The sequence below is a fragment of the Anticarsia gemmatalis genome, chromosome 22 (assembly GCF_050436995.1).
Source record: "Anticarsia gemmatalis isolate Benzon Research Colony breed Stoneville strain chromosome 22, ilAntGemm2 primary, whole genome shotgun sequence".
NCBI classification, from domain to species: Eukaryota; Metazoa; Arthropoda; class Insecta; order Lepidoptera; family Erebidae; genus Anticarsia; species Anticarsia gemmatalis.
In genome coordinates this window covers 5918874-5943018 of record NC_134766.1, presented here as the reverse complement: position 1 = coordinate 5943018, position 24145 = coordinate 5918874, and the positions used below count along the sequence as shown (strand labels likewise).

Sequence of the window (24145 nt, the reverse complement as noted above, 5' to 3'; positions counted from 1 at the left end):
CATTGTTTATGGTTGAACCGTGTACCGCGTTTAGTCAAAGAGCCAATGTAACGACAAAATGTAATATTTCTTTTCTGTATTGTTTATTATAAATTCTCACAAGTATTTTATTGGAATCACCTAATACGATCTGAATCAAATCAGGGACATTATTTTGACATAAAATGCTTTTGAGATCAAGTATTTTTATTAAGAGGAGGGTGATAATTTCAGGCAAGTGGAAATAAAAAGAAAAACGCCAAGTTATAATCAACTTTATTTCTTATTTTAACATATACCCAAATGTATGGATTACTATTAACTAAAACAGAAGCGCTGTTACAAAAATAGCCCTTTCCAAAAGGTGTTTAATTTCATGCAGCAGTCAGTTTGTCATGTTGGCAGTTATCTTAATTAAACAAGCAATATAAATTGTTAAATACATCGCAACACACGGCAATGATAATATTTTCAGAACCTTCCTTATGAATGGTAACGTGACACCACCGACGGCTGCCACAAGCTCTCTATAATAGTTACTACATTTAAAAAAAACAATAAAACATAGGTCTAAAGAATTAATTATAGTGTGATTTGCCATAAAAAATATAATCTTAGTAAGATTACAAATATTATTACCAACCAGTTACATATTTATAAAGCAAATAATCACATTTCATACGAAAATGCTTAACAAAATAACAGAAACATTGAGATCTACTTTCAGTATCATATCCGTAAAACTTTACGCTATGGAGTACTTACAGTCGATAATATTTTTATTTAAAATAGCCATCACAAAATGATTAATTTACTAACCATAAAGCTAATACTAATTTATTAACCTGAAAGCAAAGCAAGATTTGAAAACATAAAAATAGTTGTAATACATCTAAGCCATATATTCAGACTATAGAACAATGTTCATTTTTAAAAGTTTAATCTGAACTCCTCATCGTTATTTCTCAACCAATACAAAAAATGTTAAATCGATTCATATTTAATACGCAATTACATTCTCAATAAAAAAAAATCATCTGAAGAGTCCAAAATATAGTTTCAAACGTCCAAATTAAGCCTAAAAATAAATCTCTTCTACAATAATTAATCCAGTTCAAGTTTTCTGAATGATCCCGCAGTGGAATGTATGTCTTGAGTTAAATCATTTTTCTCTAAAGCGTGTAAATCTACACACATGTCGTCGAGAGCCATCAACGCTTCTCTTTGCTTGAGTAGATTCCTCTTGAGCTCTTCGATCATATCTCTGAGAGGAACAGTACCTCCGTATTCTTTAGGAAGAATGGCTGGATCCACATGTTTCGTAAGATCTTCGCTGGTCCGGTGGAACTGTGAAAAAGGAAATATTGTTATTGCAATATAGACAAGGTCTTTTAAAGTAGTAAGTGCTAAATTTCATTTGCATAATTTGACACATTAATTAAAGTCAGCTTATGCAATAAAAAGTTAAAATAAAAGGTATGAATGTCTGCTGAATTATTCAAAATATTACAATGTGAAATATTATTTCCTCATATTGTTACAATTTATAATATAATTTGAATAAACAATGTTTTTACTTTCGTAAATTTAGGGTCACTAAGATTACCATAACAATGAAACTAAGTTCACTTTATGACATGTAAATTTAGCTATTCAAACAATTTATGAATGTTAATTTACCATAACACGATCCTTGAGTTTATCACTGAGCAAAGACACAGCAAACTCGAAGAACTTAACGCCGTAGTGTGGAATGTTCACGAAGTGCGTGCGCTTGTGACGCATAGGAGTTGAGTTCTGAAAAGTTAAAATCGATGTTAAATATACAATAATAATAATAACGGCAAATAAGTTAAACTTACAATTAGTTATAAAAATTAGAAAGCTGAAGAGTAATAAGTTTATAAATGGAAATGACACGTATCAAACGATTGAAACTTATATTTATTCAAACGGAAGGCTCTTCAAACTCTGCATAATACTCTAAAACGAATCATCCCTAAGCTTCAAGTATTTTCACAGCAATTCGAAATTCATGTCAGTCATGCTCTTACGCTTTAATTACATAATTGTATCAGAAGTGATTAACCGATGCCACGAGCGATATTAATCGGGAAAATTATCTTCTGCGGCTATTTTATCACGCAAGTCCACTCATAGTATATTGACAAGTAAATTACTTTTTCATTAGATACAAGGTAATCTTAACGTGTATAAAGCCAACGGCTATCTCCAAAAAACAAATATCTTCGACCATTGTCATTTCCTAATCGGTCCAAAAACGTAAGCAGTACTCTACGACTTCAAATAACAAAAACCTACAATAATCTACATTTTCTTATTGATTTTGATACTCACCTGTATACAGTTAAGCATGACTCGAACATCAGTGAGCGACCACAAACTGACATGAGGCATCTGCATACCAGCCTCGTCGTTGACATGAGTGTACCCGAGGAGTTGGGAGCGAGGCTCGTCCAGCAGCAGCTCGACGATCATGGAGTGGACTCGTGCCATCACGCAGTTATCGTAGAGGTGTGGATCGAAACGACCTTGAAGAAAGAATATTGATGAGAGATATAACTACAATAAATATCTAATTCATGTAATAATAATCTTATAACATAGTCCCCATGGTATAAGAGTAGCCGTTAACATTCTTAGGGTGGGAACTGGCTTGTGGTCAACCTTGAGTCGGCGTTGTAAAATGTATACCCTTAACAGCTGCTCATTTTGCTAATAACGATAGCTAACAACGTTTTGCGATATATGAAGACGGGGAGCATCAATTATTTTTGCAACCATTCCTTCATTACTTCCATTCTGATATTAAGGCTTGAAACAAATGTTCCTTCCTCTATAAAACTATTTATAGTTGGTCAGTCTTTTGCCGTTAATTTACTTCACGTATTATTTAACTTTACACGTATGTTGGTTTACTCATTTTTTCTGATTTGATATTTGAACTGCAAAACAAACTTCAACGACGTAATTTATGTTTGTAAAGATAATATTGAACATTCAACGCCGCGTGGTAACTCGATCGAGAAAGAGAATAAAAAATATAATGGAGGAAAAATTGAATCTACAAAAATATTTTACGGGTTGCCTAGTCTGACTCCTGGACTAGTACAAACCATTGATAAAAAATATGTCAATCAGACTTTTTACTCAGAAAAAGGAAATTAAATAATCGAGGTAACACATTGTTTTAATCTAATATTAAATAAAATAAATAATGCATTCATCAAATCAAATTAACAATAAAAATAAAAATATCAAAAGCAATGGCATAAAAAGAGTTCGTAAATAGATTGAATCTACAAAATTCAATTTAAAAAATCGCGCTTGACGCTTTGAAAAGTAGCTAACTTCACTACGCAATATCAATAATAATGTTACCAATTTATTTATTTAAAAAATTATGTACAAAAATAAAACCTTACCCATGCAAGACAGCACAACCCGTCTTCCTTCTGCATCTCGCTTTGGCAGTGGGACTAAGTAGCCCGCATCAATGACAGCAGCGATCTTGGGGTCCAAGGGGTCCAGTTTTTGGAACCATTGCGGGTACATTTGTCGGATCGTCAAGTAGCGCTCCAACATAGAACAGGCTTGTGGTATGGAATACTTCTTGGTACGAAGGAAGCGCAGTAAAAAGGGAGTATCTGTGAAAGAGAAACAGTTTTAATAAAAAATATAATTAATTTATAAAAAATTGAGTCGATTTCTTATTAGTTTTGTGTCTGGCCCCTTCGTTTTTTATGTGGTCTGGGTTTTAAAACCAATTTCTTGCCTCACTCACCGGATTTTGTATTAGGCTACGAAAAAACCTCGATGTGGATTACTGCTAAACACAATAGTTTGCTCACACGGAATATAAATCAAAGATATTTGGCACACTGGCACATGCTCCAGAATACCATATTAAGTACTTGTGCATTCGACTCATGCTACTATAGGGCTCAGGGCTCGGTGTGAAGCAACGAACACCTTCACGATACATTAAATATGCATGTATTTACATAGCATAGCGTTTGAATGTTTATTGGTATGGTCAGTATGGTCACACATCATGGATAAAAATGAAAATGGACTCAGGGTACCAAAATTTTCAATAACAAAATACTGATATCTACTGCTTGACCTACTATGGCAGTGTAAAATACGTGTCCATTGGTGTACAAAAAAACGAATTATTAGCTGGAAACAAAAAACCGCTATAAAGCAAAAACAGTATCTCACCTGTCCGACATTTCTTAATAGCAGGATGCTTTTCAATAAAGTGTCTCATTTGCGCCAGAGCCTGTTCTCTCAAGGCCGGTTCCTCTCTCAGCTCATTCCTGGCCTTCTCCCGCAGCTCCTGGGGCAGTTCGCCCGTCTCCCGCTCCTTGGCTTCGAGGATCTGCACTCGGTCATCATCGGTCAGCCTCGGCGCGTCAATGATGTCCTTCGGCTCGTGGTCCCTGCGGCAATCTTCGGGCTGGAGCACTGAGGTTGCCATTTTTAGCTGTTGAGAAAAATGCATTTATTAATAAGATTTTATTTTTAAATGACTATAATTAGGGGACAGGAGAGCTTTATGTTAGAGAAGAGAAGGCTTCATTTTATCGGTTTCAATGCAAAGGTGGGCTAGAGTCAAACTCTCTCACTGCCAGGGCCAGTCAGGGGCTTAATGTTTATCTTTGAATTTTCGTAACTTTTGTTTTTAACTGCGTTACCTTCCCGGCAAATAAGTAGAAAATCCATTATCAACATAACTTCAACTAATCAAAAGCTAAATATTTTAAAACTTTGTTTAATTTTCCATTATTTATTAACAGGTAACATTTATGGACCCAATATTGAAATTGAAATATATAAGTTTCCAGTAGAACAAGCGAGACCTTCAATGCCGTTTCACATAAGTAATAATTAAATTATGCTCACGCAAATACATCTATGTAGGTTTATGTTAATATCAGATTATTAAAACATCATGAAGTAGGTAACCGTAAATATTTGATTACCACTTAACTAATCAAGTTAAGAGCACACACAAAATTACACTTTTAAGGTTTAATATCCGAATTTTATGAAACTGCAAGTAAATTAAACGTAATTGAGTTAATACCTGTGTAAAAAAGCACCTAGTCATTTATTAAACTAATTGTTTGTTAATTGAGTAATTAAGTTCTTCTCGTACGATCGATTACTGAAACCGACTTATTTAGGATTAAAATTATTTAATTCGTGATTTTCAGTAATCAAACATTTTGTGGTCAAGGTGCCGCGCGTTCACGTGTGAAATATCATTATCTAACGCTATTAGAAAACAATGAACCGTATGGCTTAAGGCGCCGGTATCTCTACCGAAGTTTTTCTTTCGAAAAGTGACAGTCTGTACCGCAGTGCCACCCACATACACAACAGGCAAAAAGAACAAAAATTCCTAACACCTATTCTAAGTTTTTAAAAGTATTGGTCTGTTATCTCTATGAGTTGGCTATTATTAGCTAGTATCAGGTAGATAGTCTACTATATGTGGTAAAACTTGCTAGCTGTGTCAGCTGACTTGTCGTCGGAGACAAGGATGGTCCGGCCTTTTCTGCTTGTCCGACTCTGTCACTAAAGTTTGGATAAAGACAACTGGACGAGTGAATTACCTACATAGTTCGCACTAATTTTATGTATTGGATCAATATGTCTTTCCTGAATACAGAAGTACCACCTACATTTGTTGTTTAACCCTTAAAAATGTTAGGCTCAACCCAAAAACAGTTAGCAGATAGGTACATTTATATTTTCATCAAACTACTTATGCAGGTATTGGAATATTACTTTTTTTAAAAGCGTAAGGTTTGTATGTTATATAATTATACATTGATATCTCTACGTCACAGTTGTCAAGACAAATCCCCAGACACAACGTCTACAAGTGTATATTTACATAACATAGTTTGAACATGCACTTGACTTCGTTACCAGTCCGAACACTTTGAACAGTGGACCACAAGCCTGGTTATATGTGCATTCTGATTACTAATCAACGCTAGAATATGCGGTATGGCGGTTGAATGCAAATCGTGATGGAAGCTTTCGAGCGAAACTTGAAGCGTGAATTGAGATAATTAATGATGATATTTCAAGGAAATTAATTAAATCAAATGGTCTCGGTCATAGGTGGCTTTCAAAATGACAATCGTTAGGATCCTATCTCTACAAAGTACTTAAATATGCCTGCGGAGTTGTAGTTACATCTTTAACTATCAGTGGATCCAGGATTATTGGTTTGTGCTTGTCCCAGGCAGAAAAGAATAATGAAGAAAAGAAATGAATTCAATCATCCGCTTTTTTCTTAAACCATTAATTAGCCTTTAATCCACTAGTGCTATTTGTGACTATAAAAGAGTCTTAAAAGCTAAGATGGCAGCCAGAATAGACATTATTTTGACTGCACTTGTCCTAACCATTTTTGAGTAGATTAAAGAAAGTTATTGCTTCGCGGATTAATATTGTAGTCGATCAGAAGGTTTTATGAGTTGCGTATTCTAACGAGTATCTTATAGACAGATAACAACTATAAATTGTAAGCATGCTTTAGAATTCAAAGTTGCAGACTTATAGTCTTCTACGCTAGTTAGACATAATACACGGTGCAATTTTATGAGCTTACTCATCGTAGTTTAAGTTAGGACTTTGGCGGGGTATAGTAAAGACACTCCTACTTGGCTTTACTACCACATTTACTGACGTATGCCTTGTGGCTTCTATGAGCATATAAGATACGTAAAAATGCTGGCACTAAGGTCTAGAAATATGCATTAGAAACATAGTGTAATTTCTGGTCATATTTTTCATAGTTAAGATCGAATAATTTATTCTATATGTAACTCTGAACAGTACCTACTAAGTATGAATTTGTATTTTGTAGAATCATCTTCAACTAATTTGTGTCTAAAATTAAGTGATTGATGGCCATTAAATTAATATGAAAGATAATTTGCTTTTTTGCCTAAAAGTGAAAGTAAAAGGATTACGACGCGATGCAACAAAAACTGTAAGCATCAACATTTTTTTGAAACTTACATTCGCATATCTATCATTAATTTAAACTTAAATAAATAAAAAGTCGCCATTTTTTTCAGTCGGATACGCTCTGCGGCTCTACGCATTTCGAATATGGAATGTACTTAATCTTTTTTTATTCTTTTTTTTATTGTGTGCATAGTGCACATTAAACAAGAGTCTTTTTAGATTATGGTAAGCAACACTCTCTAAAAATTCAAAATGGTAAAATATGTTCGCGAAATGGCTCCACTTTTTACGGCTACTATTCTAATTTCTATTCCGTTCGCACTCGTCATCGCTGACCTTCAAACTAGTTCGCTAAAACAAAACTTTCACTGGCACTTTCCCCTTTAGTCTATTACAACGTATTTTATTGATGTTGTAAAGTATCACATAATGTGAGAACTGTCAAAACTCAGCTGATTTTACTCTCGATTATTTTTGATTTCTTTTTCGGAAGCTGTAGGACGCGGGAACCAGAATTCAATGGTGTAATTTATCAAAACGATCTCTAATCTTGAATATTTTTATGTGTTAACACTAAATTCCACATGCCTTTTTTTTATAGCGTTCCTTAGTACGGCTTATATTTGCTTGTTCGTGAGCCGAATATTATTTACCTTTAACAAGGCTACGAAAACGTCCCAAAATCTCTATTATCGTCTTTTGTACTCAATAAATAATAGATATTTAATCCGTGGAAATTCTGCTAAGAATACTATTTGTAGGTACCTACAGTGTTTTGTCGTTTTTCACTCATAAACAGTAAAAAAAATATCAAAAATGACAAAACACTGTTTAACTAAATTAGAGCCCGTTTATTGGTAAGACAGTAAAATTCTTAACTGAATTTCCACAAATCAAATAACTATTTTTAGTAGCAAGACAATTTTACAAGATTTTTTGTAAACAATCCATATAATGCCTCAATAGTTTTTTTCCGTGAGGTGAAAGAGCCAATTCCCGGCTAATAACTCAAGCACATTTTCTCGTCTTTATCTAAAGTCTATGTAGATACAAAGCACTGTTTGATATGCCAGTGACTGTTCTATCGTTATTATCAATAAACCCATTTGGAGTCCACAAACGTACCGGGCACATGACCAACGTCATTGTCCACCATTACACAAGGAAATTCATACCCTAAAGAAAACTATTTATGGTTGATTTTTGCATGTTTTTACTCTATAGGGTGATAGGCTTAAGACATGGCAATGTACTTAGCCGTGATCACAGGATAAGGGTTTCCTGCCATTTCTTTAAAACCTATTGTATTTTATATGTAAAATGTAAATTTTAAGTAAAAATCTAGGTGTTTATTTTTACTTATTCTTGGTAGTCTGAGGTTTAAGTTATTTTTAGATGTCACCCCTTTGGTTTTGAACAGTTCATTATTATGATTATAGCAAGGTAGTGGATTTATTGCGCAACCTAGAGACCTCCTTAATTACACTGAAGAAAAAATTAGGATCCCAGAAATGTTACTGTGTGCAAATTAGCTAATTCGTTACCTACAACGTGAAAAATTATTCCTACCTTTATGCGTCTAATTTTTCTGAATCAAATCTCTGCAATTTACATTTATATGGATATCGTAATTAACGTGCATGTTGTCTCATTAATCAGCTATGAAAATAAACATTTTTACGAATTCTCCATATTAATAATAATAGTACACAATGACATGAGTTAAGTACACATTGGAAGATTATTTTAACGTTAACGACTTTAGAAACGAACCTTTTCAATCACACAAACATACACGATATAATTAAATGCACGAAATCCCGAAAGCAGGTCAAATAACTGTTGGTACTTAAGTACCGAGTTTTTTGTGAGAACCTTATGAAATTCTTGCTAATTTAGATAAATTTATTGAATTATTTTAGATATCTAGTTAAGTTAAGATAACTAAGACTAATGACAATCTAAACGGATTTTTGACAAACAGGTGAGGTACTTTCTTACTTTTCAAAAATATTTATGGCATACCAAAACACGTTTTTTAATTAATCCAAAAAAAAATACTGCCCTAAAATAAAAAAAGAAAACAATACATCAGCATTTACACAACTGGCAACCGCAAACCTCCGATTCCACATTCAAAAAGTAGCGCGAAAAGGAATAGACAAAATGCACGCATTACCTAACCGGTCACATTTTCAATCACTTGGCCTTCTTGGTCACTCTTGGTAGAGCCTTGGACAGTCTTGGTACACTGTTGTCGGCACGTCACACGGTAAACGTAAGCCAAGTCGTACTGGCAGTGGTCGGTCGATGCACCCGCTCGGCACCGTTAGCTCCCGAAATATTGCGACACGCGGCCCTTCGTGATTCACAGAATATCTAACCTACCTTCAGTTACTACTGTAGTTTATATAGGGTATTGCCCTTTACCGTAAACAGTAGGTTTAATGAAGTGCCATCTCGTAAATAGAGTTTTATTGTTGTTATCGTTTTGATACGGTTGTTAAGTTTAATTGTTGAAGACAACTTTATAACAGTTTCTTTAGTGTCTACTGTGGCATCTATACTTCGTCATAGTAACTTTACCTATACATTATTTCATTACAAATATAATTATGTCTAAGTTTAATGAAAAATGATATTTTTGTTATCTACTCTTTTTTTAAAGACAACTGCACTAAGAATTGCTCTTGTGTCGCGAGGACTTGTACAAACATAGAAGCAACGGACACAAAGTACAACCAGACCTGAAACAATTATGAAATCGAACCCACGACCTCCCGACGCAGTGGTATCGGCGTGGCGACATATTGCACTGCGCCACGGAGGCATCTCTCAGTGCCGCCTATACTTTACCAATTTCTATCAACAACTTCCATATTCTTTACAATATATTATTTTCTACGGCAAACATGAATAAACCCGCAGAAGACCAACGGCATAACTCTATATAGATCCTAAAGTGAGACGGCTCCTCTTGCAAACAGTACCTAACTACGATTAAGCCATACTTCAGAACAGGTCATAAATCACTAGCATTTCCATACAACCTGCTTCAAAATAATGGAAACGAGACATGAACTGGGTACACAAGTTTATTATACATACATATCTACTTACATAATATCACCTATGTTATACCCGAAGTTGTAGGCAAGCAAAGGTATATAAGGGTGTAGGTATAACATACAGTGCCTAGATAAATAAATACAATCAAAATCTGCGAAATACACCCGCGTTTCACCATTAACAATGTTAGTCCCATGTAATAGAGGCTAGCCTATTGCCATATACCGGCACGTTACTAAACTGATATTAAAAATAATCTAATATAAATAAGAAAAAGACTAAAAGCAGTTAGTCCGACTAGGGAATGGAACTCAAGATCTCGTGGTCTCCAGTCTGATATACCTAATACACAAGATTATATCCTAGTACAGGTTAACTTTATATGAACTATGTAATTAAATTGCAAGACGTAAGTTAAGCATTGTACTATACTCCTGTTAATTTTGAATAAATTGAATGGACTACTACAGAGGCAGTTTCCATACAACCTGCTTCAAAATAATGGAAGCAAGAAATGAAGTGGGTGTACAAGTTTACTATAATTTTACATAATCGTTCGTAACATGTTATATAAACATGCGTTGTCGTGTACAGATCTTCGTGTTCTGCACGTTATGGTTTTTGTAACTCACTATAACATAGCGTGGAGAATGTGATTGATTCCGTAATACTTTTCAATTAAAATTGTACTACAAAACAATAAACTGGGGAAAATCTCCTCCCAAATTGTGAGAGCAGTTAGACCTTTATGCCACCACGAAAACCCATTTCGATTTGGGGTCTTTATATTCACCTAAGGACTGAAGTTTCAGGTACCTATGTAAGGTTTCCACATGATGTTTTCCTTCACCGTTAAGCAAGTAATCGTTATTTTAATTGCGAATAACTTCGAAAAGTCATTGGCGTAGGTTCGAACTTATAGCTTCATAATTAGAGGCGCAAAATATATTTTCTTTTGTGGTTCTTACTAGAAAAATATATTTTGAATAATTGAAGACCATAAACAAAAGGTTTACTATTTTATTAATGATGCGTCAGATATATTGTTTTAATCAATGGCAAGTTATAAACTGTCTAATAAATAATTTTATTACTAGTTGTTGTATTTTTCCCGCGCGTGACAAATAGTGAATATTTATAATGCATTTATTAGTGTTTATTGTTGTCTTTGTTAAAAGTGATTTGTCATAAAAAGTATTTTTATTGACACTTAACTCTACAATTACTTTGTCATTACATGTCATCTAGACATCTCCGTCGATTGTTTCTCAATAATTAAACATATTTTTTTTTAATAAAGAGCTGTGCCAATATAAATTAACGCCTGTTCAGAAAGAAATAATCAAAGTATGCTATGGGTTTGTTCGAACTGACTGCAGATTCATATTAGCAAAGTTTTTCAGAAATTACATAAGTAAATAAAATATGTACATCATTGTACATGCACAAAATCACGAATTCCACAGCACTTGACCGGGGAATCGAACCGCAGTTTATGGAACGCAGGGACAATATTCTTGATACACTTTAGTCCTTTCATATCTTCATAGATTTCATTGAGAAAAATATTAACAACTAGTAGAAAATTAGAAATACTCATAACCGTCGGTCCTGTATGATAAAGTGTAAGTATGTTTCTGAATGAAGTAGTTTTAGTTGTAGTAATCATAGCAACACATCCTTTACTCTGCCTACCCTTATGGTCAAAAGGCGTGATTTTATCCATCTATTAAAATAAACTCATACCAACTATATTTGTAATAGGACGAGGCAATTTCAAGTATCAAGTTTCAACACAGATAACTTGGGTGTCAAGCATGCACTTTACATTCAGACCACATTACATAAACTTAACGCAATACTATCGTTACTTTAAACTGTGCAACACTGCAAGAGATGCTTTTTGATTATACTACAGGTATTTTAACATGGCTGTTGGTTCATTATATTAGGTTTGGGAAAAAGTCTTTTCGCATTATAGTATGTATGAACTTGTAATAATACCTCTTTGGCTTCAAGAATCACAAATGAGTACACGGTTTTAGTGAGCTCGTGAGGTACCCAAATATCGAGCTTTTCTGCGTAGAGAAAAGATTTTATTGCTAGTTCATATTTACTATAATGTGAAAAGACTTTTTCCCCGACCTAATATTACTAGCTTTCCGCCCGCGTGTCATTTCATACCCTTCGGGATGGAATTTCCAAAAACCGTCTCTTAGTTCTCCACTACACTAACTTTGACAGTCGTTAACAGTAGTTAAAAGCTTGAAAGTCTGACAACCAGTCTTACCGAAGGGTATCGTGTTATATCCCAGGTAACTGGGTTGTGGAGGTCAGATAGGCAGTCGCTCCATGTAAAATTGGAAAAAAATGCTTGCAATTCAGCTGCAATCGGTGAGACTGGAAGCCGACTCCGAAATAATTTGAAAGAAAGGCTAGGCTCAAAAAAACCTATATTATGGACATAAACATACTGGTCAAGCTCATCTACGTCAATAATTAAAGTTCCTTCATAAATTACGATCAGACATGACAAAAGTCATTATTTGACTAGAGCTACCAGCTAACAGCACCACGCCCATCCATGTATGTTAAACGAAAATAACGCATTTTCGTAATTAGTTCTAACGTAAAATCATAACTAATAGGTGCTCTAGTTGGACTAACAATTACTTATAATATACGTACATCGTAAATATATTCACCTCTGGGAAATGGGAATTCAAGATCCAAAGTGATCGGCGCTTATGACCTTTTTAAAATCATCGCGTATGTGTTAGGCATTTGAGATTAATAATATAATCACTTACTGGTGAAAGAAAACATCGTGCGAAAAGTTTGCGTATTTCAGAGATTTCTTTAACAGTTCTTGAAGGCTTGAAAATTCAAAATCTCGACCGTGGCAAGCGCCCAACATGTTAGCTTAAACTTCAAATTTTGATTGAAACACGCAATAAATAGCTCAATATTTTTTCTAGCGATGAGGATCTTTTAGACCCTATGGACGAATTTTGCTACAAAATTGTTGACCATTAAATGCTGGACATACATTACCGAACAAACCTTTATTCGTAAAGTCAAAGTATGAGTCATAAATGAGGTGTCAATTCTTCCTAATTTATTCTAATTTTATTCGTCTTCTGCGTGCCCTGTGTTAATTGTGTCTAATTATGCTTATTACTTCATTGGTTGCAGCTCGTGTGACATTGTTATGACGTCACTATAGTCCGACCACTTAGTCGAGAGCCTTTGCATGCACGATTTATCTAGATTATAATTAACAATCCTGTGTATTTCTAGAATAAAGTACCTATCTGTATCAAACAAGCTTCCGCAAGCTGCATAAGCATGTCCTGATTTTTTTATTTTTTGTGCTTTGCATGCAAGGCTCTACTAAGTTTTTGTATTATATGTACTCAGGTGGGCTGAGATCTGGATTTCTAACTAATCAAACATAAATCCTGGTCAACATTTCAGTAAAAGTAATAGCCAATATCCTACCGACGTCCATTCCGAATGTTCTGCTATTTTTGTCGTTTTCCGCACTGTAATCATTATATTATACCGGTCAGACTCAATAAAATGTAAAGTCTATTTATAAGGTACCCACTATTATCATTAAATGAACACCTTGGCATGTGCTATGGGACTAAGGTCACATAGAAAGACATGGCGTCACGTTTTAAATGTACAGCGTAATCAGTACATTTAAGGACTACTTACGTAAACCGTCACCTACAAATTAAAGGTAGAAGACCTGCAAATGTAACCACAAACAATGTTTATTGTCGTTTGTTCTACGGTCACAATAGTTGATAGTTTTGTTTATGCTGTAAATTTTAAGGTGTTATTTAATATTTTGTTCAGGTTTTCTGTAACGTGGGTTTATTTCACGTATTGGATCAATTTAAAGAAATGCTTTATTATCTTACGCGCTACGCAAGTGAAAGCCATTGTGCGTATCAAAGAAAAATAAATAGGCGCCATATAAAAATAAAATAAAATAGAGCTAACACAAACAACTGGCTGGTTTCTATTTGCTTTCATAAATTGTCTTTGGTTTTTTGACATTTAACCGTGAAGGTTTTGTTACGAAAATGTTTTTTTCGAAAAGCTGTTACGTTTGGAAAGTGGAGCTTGCGGGGTCGATGCACCTGGCTGTGTACCGTTAGTGCCGAATCGCGACGTCCCGTAGGATATTATACCTGTTTTTGGGCTACCTATTGTATGAATAAAGGGCAATGATTGCACTTAATGCGTCAGTGTTACTGAACTTTTTGATTTATAACTTTACATGGATGTGCAAGTGACATTTATTGTTCTTTTTCTGCGGTATTAAAGGTTATTTAGTTACATAACTTACGTATTTAAAAATGTCTTAAAAACTTGAACATTCACTTTAAATTGAAAACTAGGTTTAAGTGTACCTAAACTAAAGCTTTTTTTCTTCCTTATCACAAAAATGACACGAGGCAGGTCTACTTCATCAAGGACGAGTGCTTATAAAGCTATATAGCTTATAAGCTATTTATATATATATAGATATATATAAATAAAGCTTAAAAGAGTTTGTAAGGATGGAAGAAAGCCTTCCATCCTTACTCACTATTATTGCTTTTTAACATGCTTTTTAACATTCCGTTGCGTCCAACGGAAGATAATCCAAAACAAACCTGTCAAATGGTCTTGTACCAATAAACAGAGCACACACGTGTTCCTACGTGACCTCCATTCAAATTCCCCTAATGATTCAGAGACTAATCCACTCGATGCTCAAGACCTTTGTCATAGAACACAAACCTATTGATCCATACAAGGAGCCAATTATATCAAATACAATGTGCACTATACTCCATTGAAAACGATCATAAACAAGATTTATTTGTTTAAACCTCCATTATTTACCAGTTCCTGATACGTTTCGATACAATTGTATTAGTTATAATCACGGAATAATACCGCCAAAGGCCTGACCGCCATGCGCCATCGAAACTTTGCGTATATTGGAACTGCTCCAAGCTACGTGAATGAAAGAAAAGATCATATGGTTAGATTATATCCTTTACAATAAAATAATTAAAAGAAAATTTGTATCTTTCATGGATGAAAAAAGGGTAAGTACATTTATTGAGTTATCAATTCTACAGCTTTAGGTACTCAGGTAGTTCTGCAAAGATTTTTTTTTGGATCCTTGCGCTTTTTACGGCTGGCTATTTCCTTTCGTTTATACGATTTCTCTGTATTTTTTTTCGGAAGTTAATCGTAAAGACCTTGGTGGAACAGTTACGGAAACTCTCATGATGCCAAACAACTTTCTTGCAAGAAACTATTATCCACTTACATGTTAATTATTCATTATTTAGACATTACAATAAAAAAATGTAGGCAGCATAGTAACGACTAGATTGTCTAGATTGTCTGCATCTATTTATAGCAAATTATGCATAAACTTTCGTCTTTCTAACATTACTCAAGAAACTGGTTATTGCATTTGTCACACTTTAAACCGCTACCGTGTAATGTTCAAATGCATACAACAATGCAAAAGTTATTTCACTCCACCATTAAATTGCCATACGTTGACAAATGAGAAATTAATGAATACATTAAATACGTAAGAAAACCTTCTTTGAAACTCAAATGCATAAAAAAGTTTGACGACATAATTTAAAAAGTCACGAAATTGAACAGCAATAAAGTAATAATGGCGGCAAAAAGTGACATCATTACTTTTGCAACAATCAATAAAAAAAAAAAAGATTCGTCTCAAAACAGCATCTTATACAAGCACGCAGTGAAAGTCTTGTCTTGGTCTTGGCCAGTAGAGCAGAATGAGGACAGTTGTTGTGACTCAGGCTGCTATTAAATGTATTAATCTCAGATATCACAGAACATGTATTCGTAATAAATTTTATGTTTTCGAACGAAACAAGTAACAACATTAAAATGTTAATCGATCGATTGCCTGTTCTTTTTTTTATTTGACACTGCTCCAATTTAAAAAAAAATGTGGGAAAAGTTGCATGATTATTCTATGTTTGTCTATTGTTGATTGTTGTCGACAAAAAGCATTTTTGTATGCAGGATGGAAAACCAAATTTCCATTTTAATGTTAGTGCTGTGTGAATTGGTGCAACGAAATAATAAAGAAGTAGAGTATTTCACATTAACAAAAGATAGTTATTCTGTCAAGCGTGGTATATTTGATATCATGCGAGCAAGCAATGCGGATTTGAGCACCATTTTTCAGATAATTTGTTGGTCTCGATGGTAGTAAATACGGCATTTAATTTACCTACTTTACAAACCAGACAAGGAAACTGTAACTAGAATTTTATAACAGCGCAGATACTAGGTATATTTTGCTGTTAAATAAAAATATGAACAAAGGCGGCAAAGTGTGCAACGGTCATCGGTTTAAGAAGTAAAAAAAAATAGATCTGCATATGTCTTTGACCATACTGTACCCAAAAAAATATAACGGAGAAGTAGAATGTCTATGGGTACCTAACTACCTAATAACTATTACTTCGCTTAGATGCGTTTAAGCTTTAGATAAAACGAACTATGTAGTAACATGTACCCATATTTCACCATAGTTCAACCGTAAAGCGTACCCATTTTAATCAAGTGTGCCGTTTAATAACAAGCCTTAAACACATAACAATAAGGTTTAAAAGGAGTTCGGCATGGCGCGCGTCTGTAACAATCCCCGGAAGACGTGTAGTCGTAGCTATAAGCTTGAATTTGTCAGTAATTCACGCCAAGCAGGCAGATATCTAACATCGCTGTGCGTAAACATACCAGTAACGTTCTTTAGACGTGCTAAGGTAGAGTTCACAGTTTTAAAGATAGCTGTTCGGAATTTATAGGGACGGTATGACGGGTCAGTAAAATTCTGATACAATGTACTTATACCTATATTATTAGGATGATACATTCAGAGTGAAGAACTGAATATGTTTTGCCGTTTAGCAGGGAGGCGAGCTTCCTCGCGTACGTATAAAACAGCGACCTACCAAAACTACCTACCAAACTCAATGTTGTAAAATTTCGGAAAAAAATGTTAGCCAAACTATGACATGAACAAAAAAATCCAAGTAATTATTCTAAAATCTTCAGAAAAAGTATAATAACAGTCTCTTATCATGATAAACGCTTACGAAAAAACTTTTAAAAAATACTGTCCAACGGTGTGTAACACTCCTAACTCTAACAATACATAAGTTTAGGAGCAAAATGTCTTACAAATTTAAGTTCACATGGTACTGTGGCATTTCCCTAGAAAGTAGGTTTTATTGTGCCCGATTTGGTAAACGAAAGTTCATTTAAATGACTTGCTTCTTGTTTAATGGGTTCAAGTTGCTCTGAGAACTTCGCACGTGAAGTTTTTAATTAAGTACAGTCTTTTCACATTAAGGGCACCATGCAGAAGCGAACTACAAAAAGTATTTTACAAATAAAAATAACAACAAATTTTACCTCGATCAATTTTCCAAAAGAAAGTATTGTAGCGTTAAGAAAATACTATTGAAATACTTAATTTTCATAATGCGCTTTTCTTTATTAACTAGCAGACCTAAAGGTAGGTGCCTACTCTACGCCTGTACTTTGTCTTATTATTGGGCAAAGACCGTCCGCGTCCTCAAACTATTCTACTGGTCTCTATCTTCAACAACTATTTGCCAAACACCCCGATTTCTGTTCAAATCGGCGCTTAAAATAAATCAATTAGTAAATGAAATAAATGAACGTAATTTTGCCTTCGCATAGATTCTCTTAATTTTTAACAAAAATATCGCTACACAGTTTTACAATAATAAACAACGCAAACTATTGTTAACAATATTTAGACAAAGGTATTTGTGACAAAACGCCATGGTGTCTATTGTAGTGGGTCATTCTCAGGCTAAATGAACCGTATTGACACGCATTGGTCACACACGAATGTTTAGCGTGGATTTTACTTGTTTATTGTGCCTACGTGAGAAGATGTACTACAAAAGTAGGTACTACAAAATTAAATTATCCTACTAATATTATAAAATGCGAAAGTTTGTGAAAATGTATGTATGTATGGATGTTTGTTACTCTTTCAAATACTACCGAACCGATTATGATGAAATTTGGTATATAGGTAGCTGAAGACCCAGAATAATAGGTACATAGGCTACTTTTTATCCCGGAGTTTGCAAGTGATCGGGATTTACACGGGAAGGTTTTCCAAGCGGACGAAGTCGCGGGCGGCCTTTAGTAGTTAATATAATGTAGTTGATACTACTCTAGTAAGTAAGTAAGAGAAGGCCTATAATTAACTGGGGGTGAAAAGGGGTTTGATAGACACTATAGATCAAAATAAATTTTTCGGGAAAGAATTACGTCTATTCCTATTAATGTTTTTTTGCCAACAAGTATTTTAATAAATTAGGTAGGTATTATGTTATACTTTGCTAGTTTATCGCAAGCTATGGTGATTTGACACCAGCCTTAAAGGTGTTTATTATTTTGGGAGTATTTACTTTACAAATTAGCGTTCTATTACGAATAACGCAAATTACATAAGTTTGTATGAATCTCTGCTAGGATATTATTCGCATTGTATAGTAAAGATTTAAACGCAATCGAAATCTTGCCTGCATGGAATGCTTGTAGTAAGTTCGAGAACTTATCATAAATACGGACTACTAGCACCTGTACCTAAGTTGTAAGTAAGTAGCCATATAATTATAGAAGGTAGTAAATATGTGCTTTTGCGAAACGGAGACTCAAGTTACGTAAAAGTTAACCAAGTAACCGACTTCGGAGCGATTCAATAGTTTTTCCCGCCAAAACAACTGCAATGGCCGCCCTTATACAGTCTATGTTTAAGAAAAACAAAAAGACTAACTTTGGTGAGGTTCTTTTGTCCAATTTGTATGTCTATGTTACTTTTTAGTAGACAACTTTTACATTCGTGTTTTATAAGCTTTGGAAACTCTACAGAGTTGTGGCAGTCAATACAAGTTAAAAAGGCAATTTAATAGGCGCCTATAAAATCTTAAAAATAAACTTTAAATTCCATTTTATTTGCACGTGAATATGAGTCATTAATTGGACTACATTTTAAACTAAATTGAAACATGTTTAATGTCAGGGTTACGAGAAAACAAGGTAAAACCAAAATAAATACTTATACAATGATCCAACTACCTACTTCATTTGTTTTTTATTTTGCAACCATAGACAAGTACAAGTGGAAATCGTTTTCTTCATCGTATGAAAGTGCGTCTGACGAAATTTGAATCAGGGACTGTTACACTAAACACAAGGTACCTACGTATTGGGCCACTTGCATCATAGAGTTGGGTTCTAAATTATTTATATGATGTCAGCTGGTACAAGTGAAACTTAGGACAGTGGAGCACCGACATTAGATTTGAGCAACTTTATAGTAATAGCAGTAAACAACTTGCACAATTCGCCAGTTTTTGACACACTATTAATATCTATTATATTCAACATTTAAGGTCTTAAAGTAGACGCCATGAAATGTACAAACATACTCACATACAAACAATCACGCCGTCTTGCCATAGCGGTAGGCAGAGATCAGAGAACGCCACTTGGTCCGATTCTACAAACTTCATCCTGACATTCCATTCCTTTGCTTCATTCACATTCATACATCTTGTTATACAGGACCGCCAGTTGCAAGTACTACGCACATGACCTTTTTGCAAGACATGAAATGTGGTCGTCTCTATGTTAAGACAGTTTTTTTGAGGGACTTCTTTAAATCCTTACATTCTCAATCGAAGTTTACGAATAAAGACGTTTACCTACACGAACTCCTACGACGTAAATAATGTAAAGGAGTTTTTAAATATAATATAGAGGCACACCATTAGTGGCATCATCGTAATATTTTGCGTACCGTCCTTCACGGCGCCATACACCGAGCACATTGCTGTGTTGACACACAACATCAACACCATTACGCTAATGCAACTTGTGCAATAGTTTCCATCCAAAGATTTTCACTGTCTCGTTAGCCAATGCTCAATGACGAATTGCTAAGCATTGCGATTGTTGTTTAAAGGAAAATGTTGCAGAAAATATTGTATTTCTAAATAGAATTCAATTCTGCGAAATTAACAATTAGTTTGGTCTGATTGTCTGAAGGAGATTGCGCAGCTCGTGATAATTTAATTAAAGTATTAGTAATTTTCTAATTAACTAACTCCTATCCCTCCCAGTGAATTCTGTAAGTAATCCATTATAACTGAATTAAAATTATAAATAACTGCAATGAATAAATGAATAATTGTTACATGTCCAATGTCTACTTTTCTAACTGAATTTCTACTTAACTGTCAATATTAAGATTTCCAAATAATAAAATAAAATAAAATAAAATTTCCGATTATCGCTCACAGTAATAAAATCGAGTGAAGTATCAAAAATGACGTATTCACGCTGTTTATCTATTATGTTCATCTGTACGGCAAATCTCTAAGATATATTAAATTAAGAACACAATAACAATCTATGACTAGGCACAGGTATGCTAATACTTCTAAATTGCCCATAGAAAATAGACTTTTAACAAACACTTTGTAGGTGTAAAAGTATTTTTAGATCTGAAAGGTAAACATACAGTGGAAATATAAAGCAGATATGATAATGTGCTATACTTGGCTACTAAACAATCATAGTAAAATGAAAACTACGATGATATTGCAGTTTTCGAACAATTAGATCGAAACTACATTTGTTGACGTTTTATCGCCGTCTGACAAAGGGATTTGCTCGATAAATTTTAAGAACTGGCTCAAGAAATGTGCTTTTTCCATTCCAACATCTTCGTATTATCCAAAGAAAACATATTATAGATAAGTAAGTGAAGGAGCAATAAAGGTAATTCATTTCAAGAAAACGTAAGTATAGAAGCAACGAAAATTTGTATTCATCAAAATATCAAAGGTTACTCGACCGTATTTTTTGCAGCCACGACTACATCTCAATTGGCATTAAGCTACCATTTCACTGGACTTTGACCGGTGGACTTTCATCGAGGTATTGAATTCTCGAAAATTATGATTGTATACCAACGATTGGATACAATATCTTTGAGTGCCACTTTCGGTAACTCAAAGATCTATATTAATGTAGCTTTGCCGTTTCGTCCGCGTGTTTTGTGACTTAGGACAGAATTTTTCTTGCCGTTTCGTCTCCCGAGCAACAGCTTTTCTACTAGATTGAAAATATTAAGACGATTTCGAAAACTTGTTAAAAGTTTATAAAATAAAGCATCGAGAAAGACTTGACAAGGCAGATTTGTTGATATTGTTCAAAAAAACTTTGATACATTAGCCTATAACGATTTTTTTTAACCCATTACTGTCCCACTGCTAAGCAAGGGTCTCCTCCAGAACAATGGAGGCCTTGAATCCACCACGCTGGCTGGCAGGTTGGGCTACAACGATAATAATGATCTAAAAAAATAACTCCCACAAATGAAAGTGAACAGTAAGTGAGAGGTTTCACTTTCGACAATATTAATCTAGACCTAGATTTGAACAATCAGTAACGGTAATGCTTTTTGAGCTTTTTTGTGCAGCTATGCACTGATAATTATGAGTTATCTCGAATTAGTGCTGCTTTTTTAATGATCGCTCTATTAAATGGTATACGGATAAGTGTTACTTCAGTCCGTGAAAATTTTGTTTTAGATCGTCAAACATTTCGGACAAGAACATTTTTTTATATTTTCAATTATGTTAATGACAAGATTTTTCATCCCTACCTTTACTATTTGTACAAGATAAGACCCTTTTTGACTATAATAAAGAAGTAGAAATTGTCGAAAATGTAAGGCCGTTTTATTCAAATTAAATATCAAGAAAACCTGTAGCGCAAAATGACAAATCTCTAATTAAAAACCACAAGAAAGTGATGAATATCAGGAAGTAGGAAGTTGACTCCAAAATATGGCCCTTGCCCTTTTCCGAAGCCATTAATTTACAAAATTACCCAGTAATTGACCCGTTTTCAACTGGTAAACCTTGGTCATTTACTTTTACGTATTTTATAGTTTTATTTCGCGAAGGTCTGTGTTGTTTTTAATGAACAAGGTTTCAATATTACGAAATCTTATTTTAATGTAAACTTTTGACCCCATAGCCTCGTATAGGCGTAGGTAAGCCCACTACAACGATCAAAAGATATAAAGATTATACAATAGGTAGGTAAGTAGGTACTTTCTATAAAACGTTTAGAATGAAGTATAAATTATACTATTTTCTTTTTTTGAAAATTTTAAGGCAATCGGTATAAATACTAATATTCCAAAACCTAAATTAGTTTTGTTTTTTTGTGATCCCATTAGTACTCTCTTTAATTATGTATGGCACATTTTTTATTTCTAAATTCACAATAAAATTAATAAAAATATAAGTTTGAGTAAAATTCCAACGTAAATGTTTACTAGCAATAAAGAATAATAAAAAATAAATATTTACCTAAGAAGTTATAGCGGAGGAAATTCCAACAGGAGCGAATCTTCGAGTATTTCCACTAAAGGATTTTTCACTTATCTTTGACGAATGATGTTTCACTGAAGTTAACACAAAGTTAATATTTAATTTAATAATATTTGAAATAAGTGCGATGGTCGTAAGTCGTACCCACCGCACCGAGTGTCGGTTCAACACTGAGATAGATACAACAATGTACTCGCTGTTCACTACCACACCACACCAATCTAATAAACACCAACGCAATATCTTACCGACAAAATAAAATTAAAATTAACAACTCTAGATATAAAACCTTATTTTGGAATCATAGACTAGGAAGAGTGTTCTATTTTCAAAAGGATGGCGCGATTTCTCTGATTGGCCGGGCTACACGACCGGTTCTCATCGATTGGTCATCTCGCCGCCGCGGTTTCCCTAACTTTCTTTGACCCCGATTAACGCGCGGTACAATTTTTTCGTGATTGCATTTTGATAGAATTTTAATGCAGCTGGTAATGTACTTTGGTGTTAAGTATTACGTTAGTACGCTATGGTTTGTAATTATTTCTTAATAAGTTTAATAAATAAATGTACTTTTTTAAATATAGTTACTTAATAATAAGTTAAGTATAAATATTAAAAAAATATATTTTGATTGTAGATAGGTACAAATAGGCTGCACTTAGTGGGATTATGGTATTTTTTTTTTATCTTAAAAAACTTACCTATTTCTGAAGTAGCAGAAAACTTTACAAACTTAAAATAATTGTTTTGGAAAAACTACGTACACTTTTATACTAATGTAAATGTTTTCTCATTTATTTAATACTTATTAAAACTCCACCAATGTCATTGTATTGCGACAGTGTGTTGAGAGGGCGTGCAGTAGCGACATGGCTCTATTAACTTTAATGTGTTGCATTTATATGCAGATGTGCCGTCAAGATAATGTACTTATATTTATGTACCGTCACATTTTTTCTTTCCTTGGCATCAGTTAAGTTGTACAATATGCAACAATGGTTCTAAAATCCTCACTGATTTAGATGAACGTATCCCCGGTAACTGAGGTACATTTAGCCGTAGGTTATCTATTCAATAGCGTTTAAACTCATAAGTATAAAAAACGCTATTGAATAGATAAACTACCGCTAAATGAACTCAGAAACCGGGCATTAGTCAACCACTGATTTTGTATAGTTAGTTAAACATAGCCTTTCTTCCAACTATGTTGGCTTCCAGTCTCACCAGATGCAACTACACATGGAGTAACTGCCTATCGGACCTCCACGACCCAGTTACTTGGGTTATAATACCTTTCGGTAAGACTGAACAAACAAACTTTACAATTTTGTAACATTAAGTAGGTATAAGTACTTAGGTGAGTCTCGTAACAAGCCAATATAAATCATGACGCGTTCAGGTCATGTCATACGTTTACATCAACAGGATCTAATCATTCATTTCTATGCACAGCACGTACCATATCTCAGGATCAAATGGCACACAACACATGACTATCTATTTTAACTTACATTACATTAACCTTCGACTACAGTTTATAGGTTTTCCTCTCATAAAAA

The 24145-nt window shown here is 34.1% G+C and overlaps 1 protein-coding gene across 2 annotated transcripts; it reads right to left on the bottom strand.

Annotated features, from left to right (window-relative positions):
* Window positions 1-238: 238 nt before the first annotated feature.
* On the bottom strand, window positions 239-22809 carry LOC142982702 (retinaldehyde-binding protein 1-like). 2 transcript variants are annotated; one of them, XM_076129339.1, is made up of 6 exons: window positions 22566-22809; window positions 4225-4489; window positions 3426-3647; window positions 2338-2531; window positions 1660-1776; window positions 239-1326 (listed from the first exon to the last, which is right to left on the bottom strand). In XM_076129339.1, the coding sequence occupies exons 2-6, from the start codon at window positions 4481-4483 to the stop codon at window positions 1084-1086; spliced, it is 1035 nt and encodes a 344-aa protein (XP_075985454.1). In that variant the 5' UTR covers window positions 4484-4489; window positions 22566-22809; the 3' UTR covers window positions 239-1083. The 2 variants fall into 2 exon arrangements, with proteins under 2 accessions (XP_075985454.1, XP_075985456.1); XM_076129341.1 differs by lacking the exon at window positions 22566-22809 and adding an exon at window positions 9176-9337.
* Between the last annotated feature and the right edge of the window lie 1336 nt (window positions 22810-24145).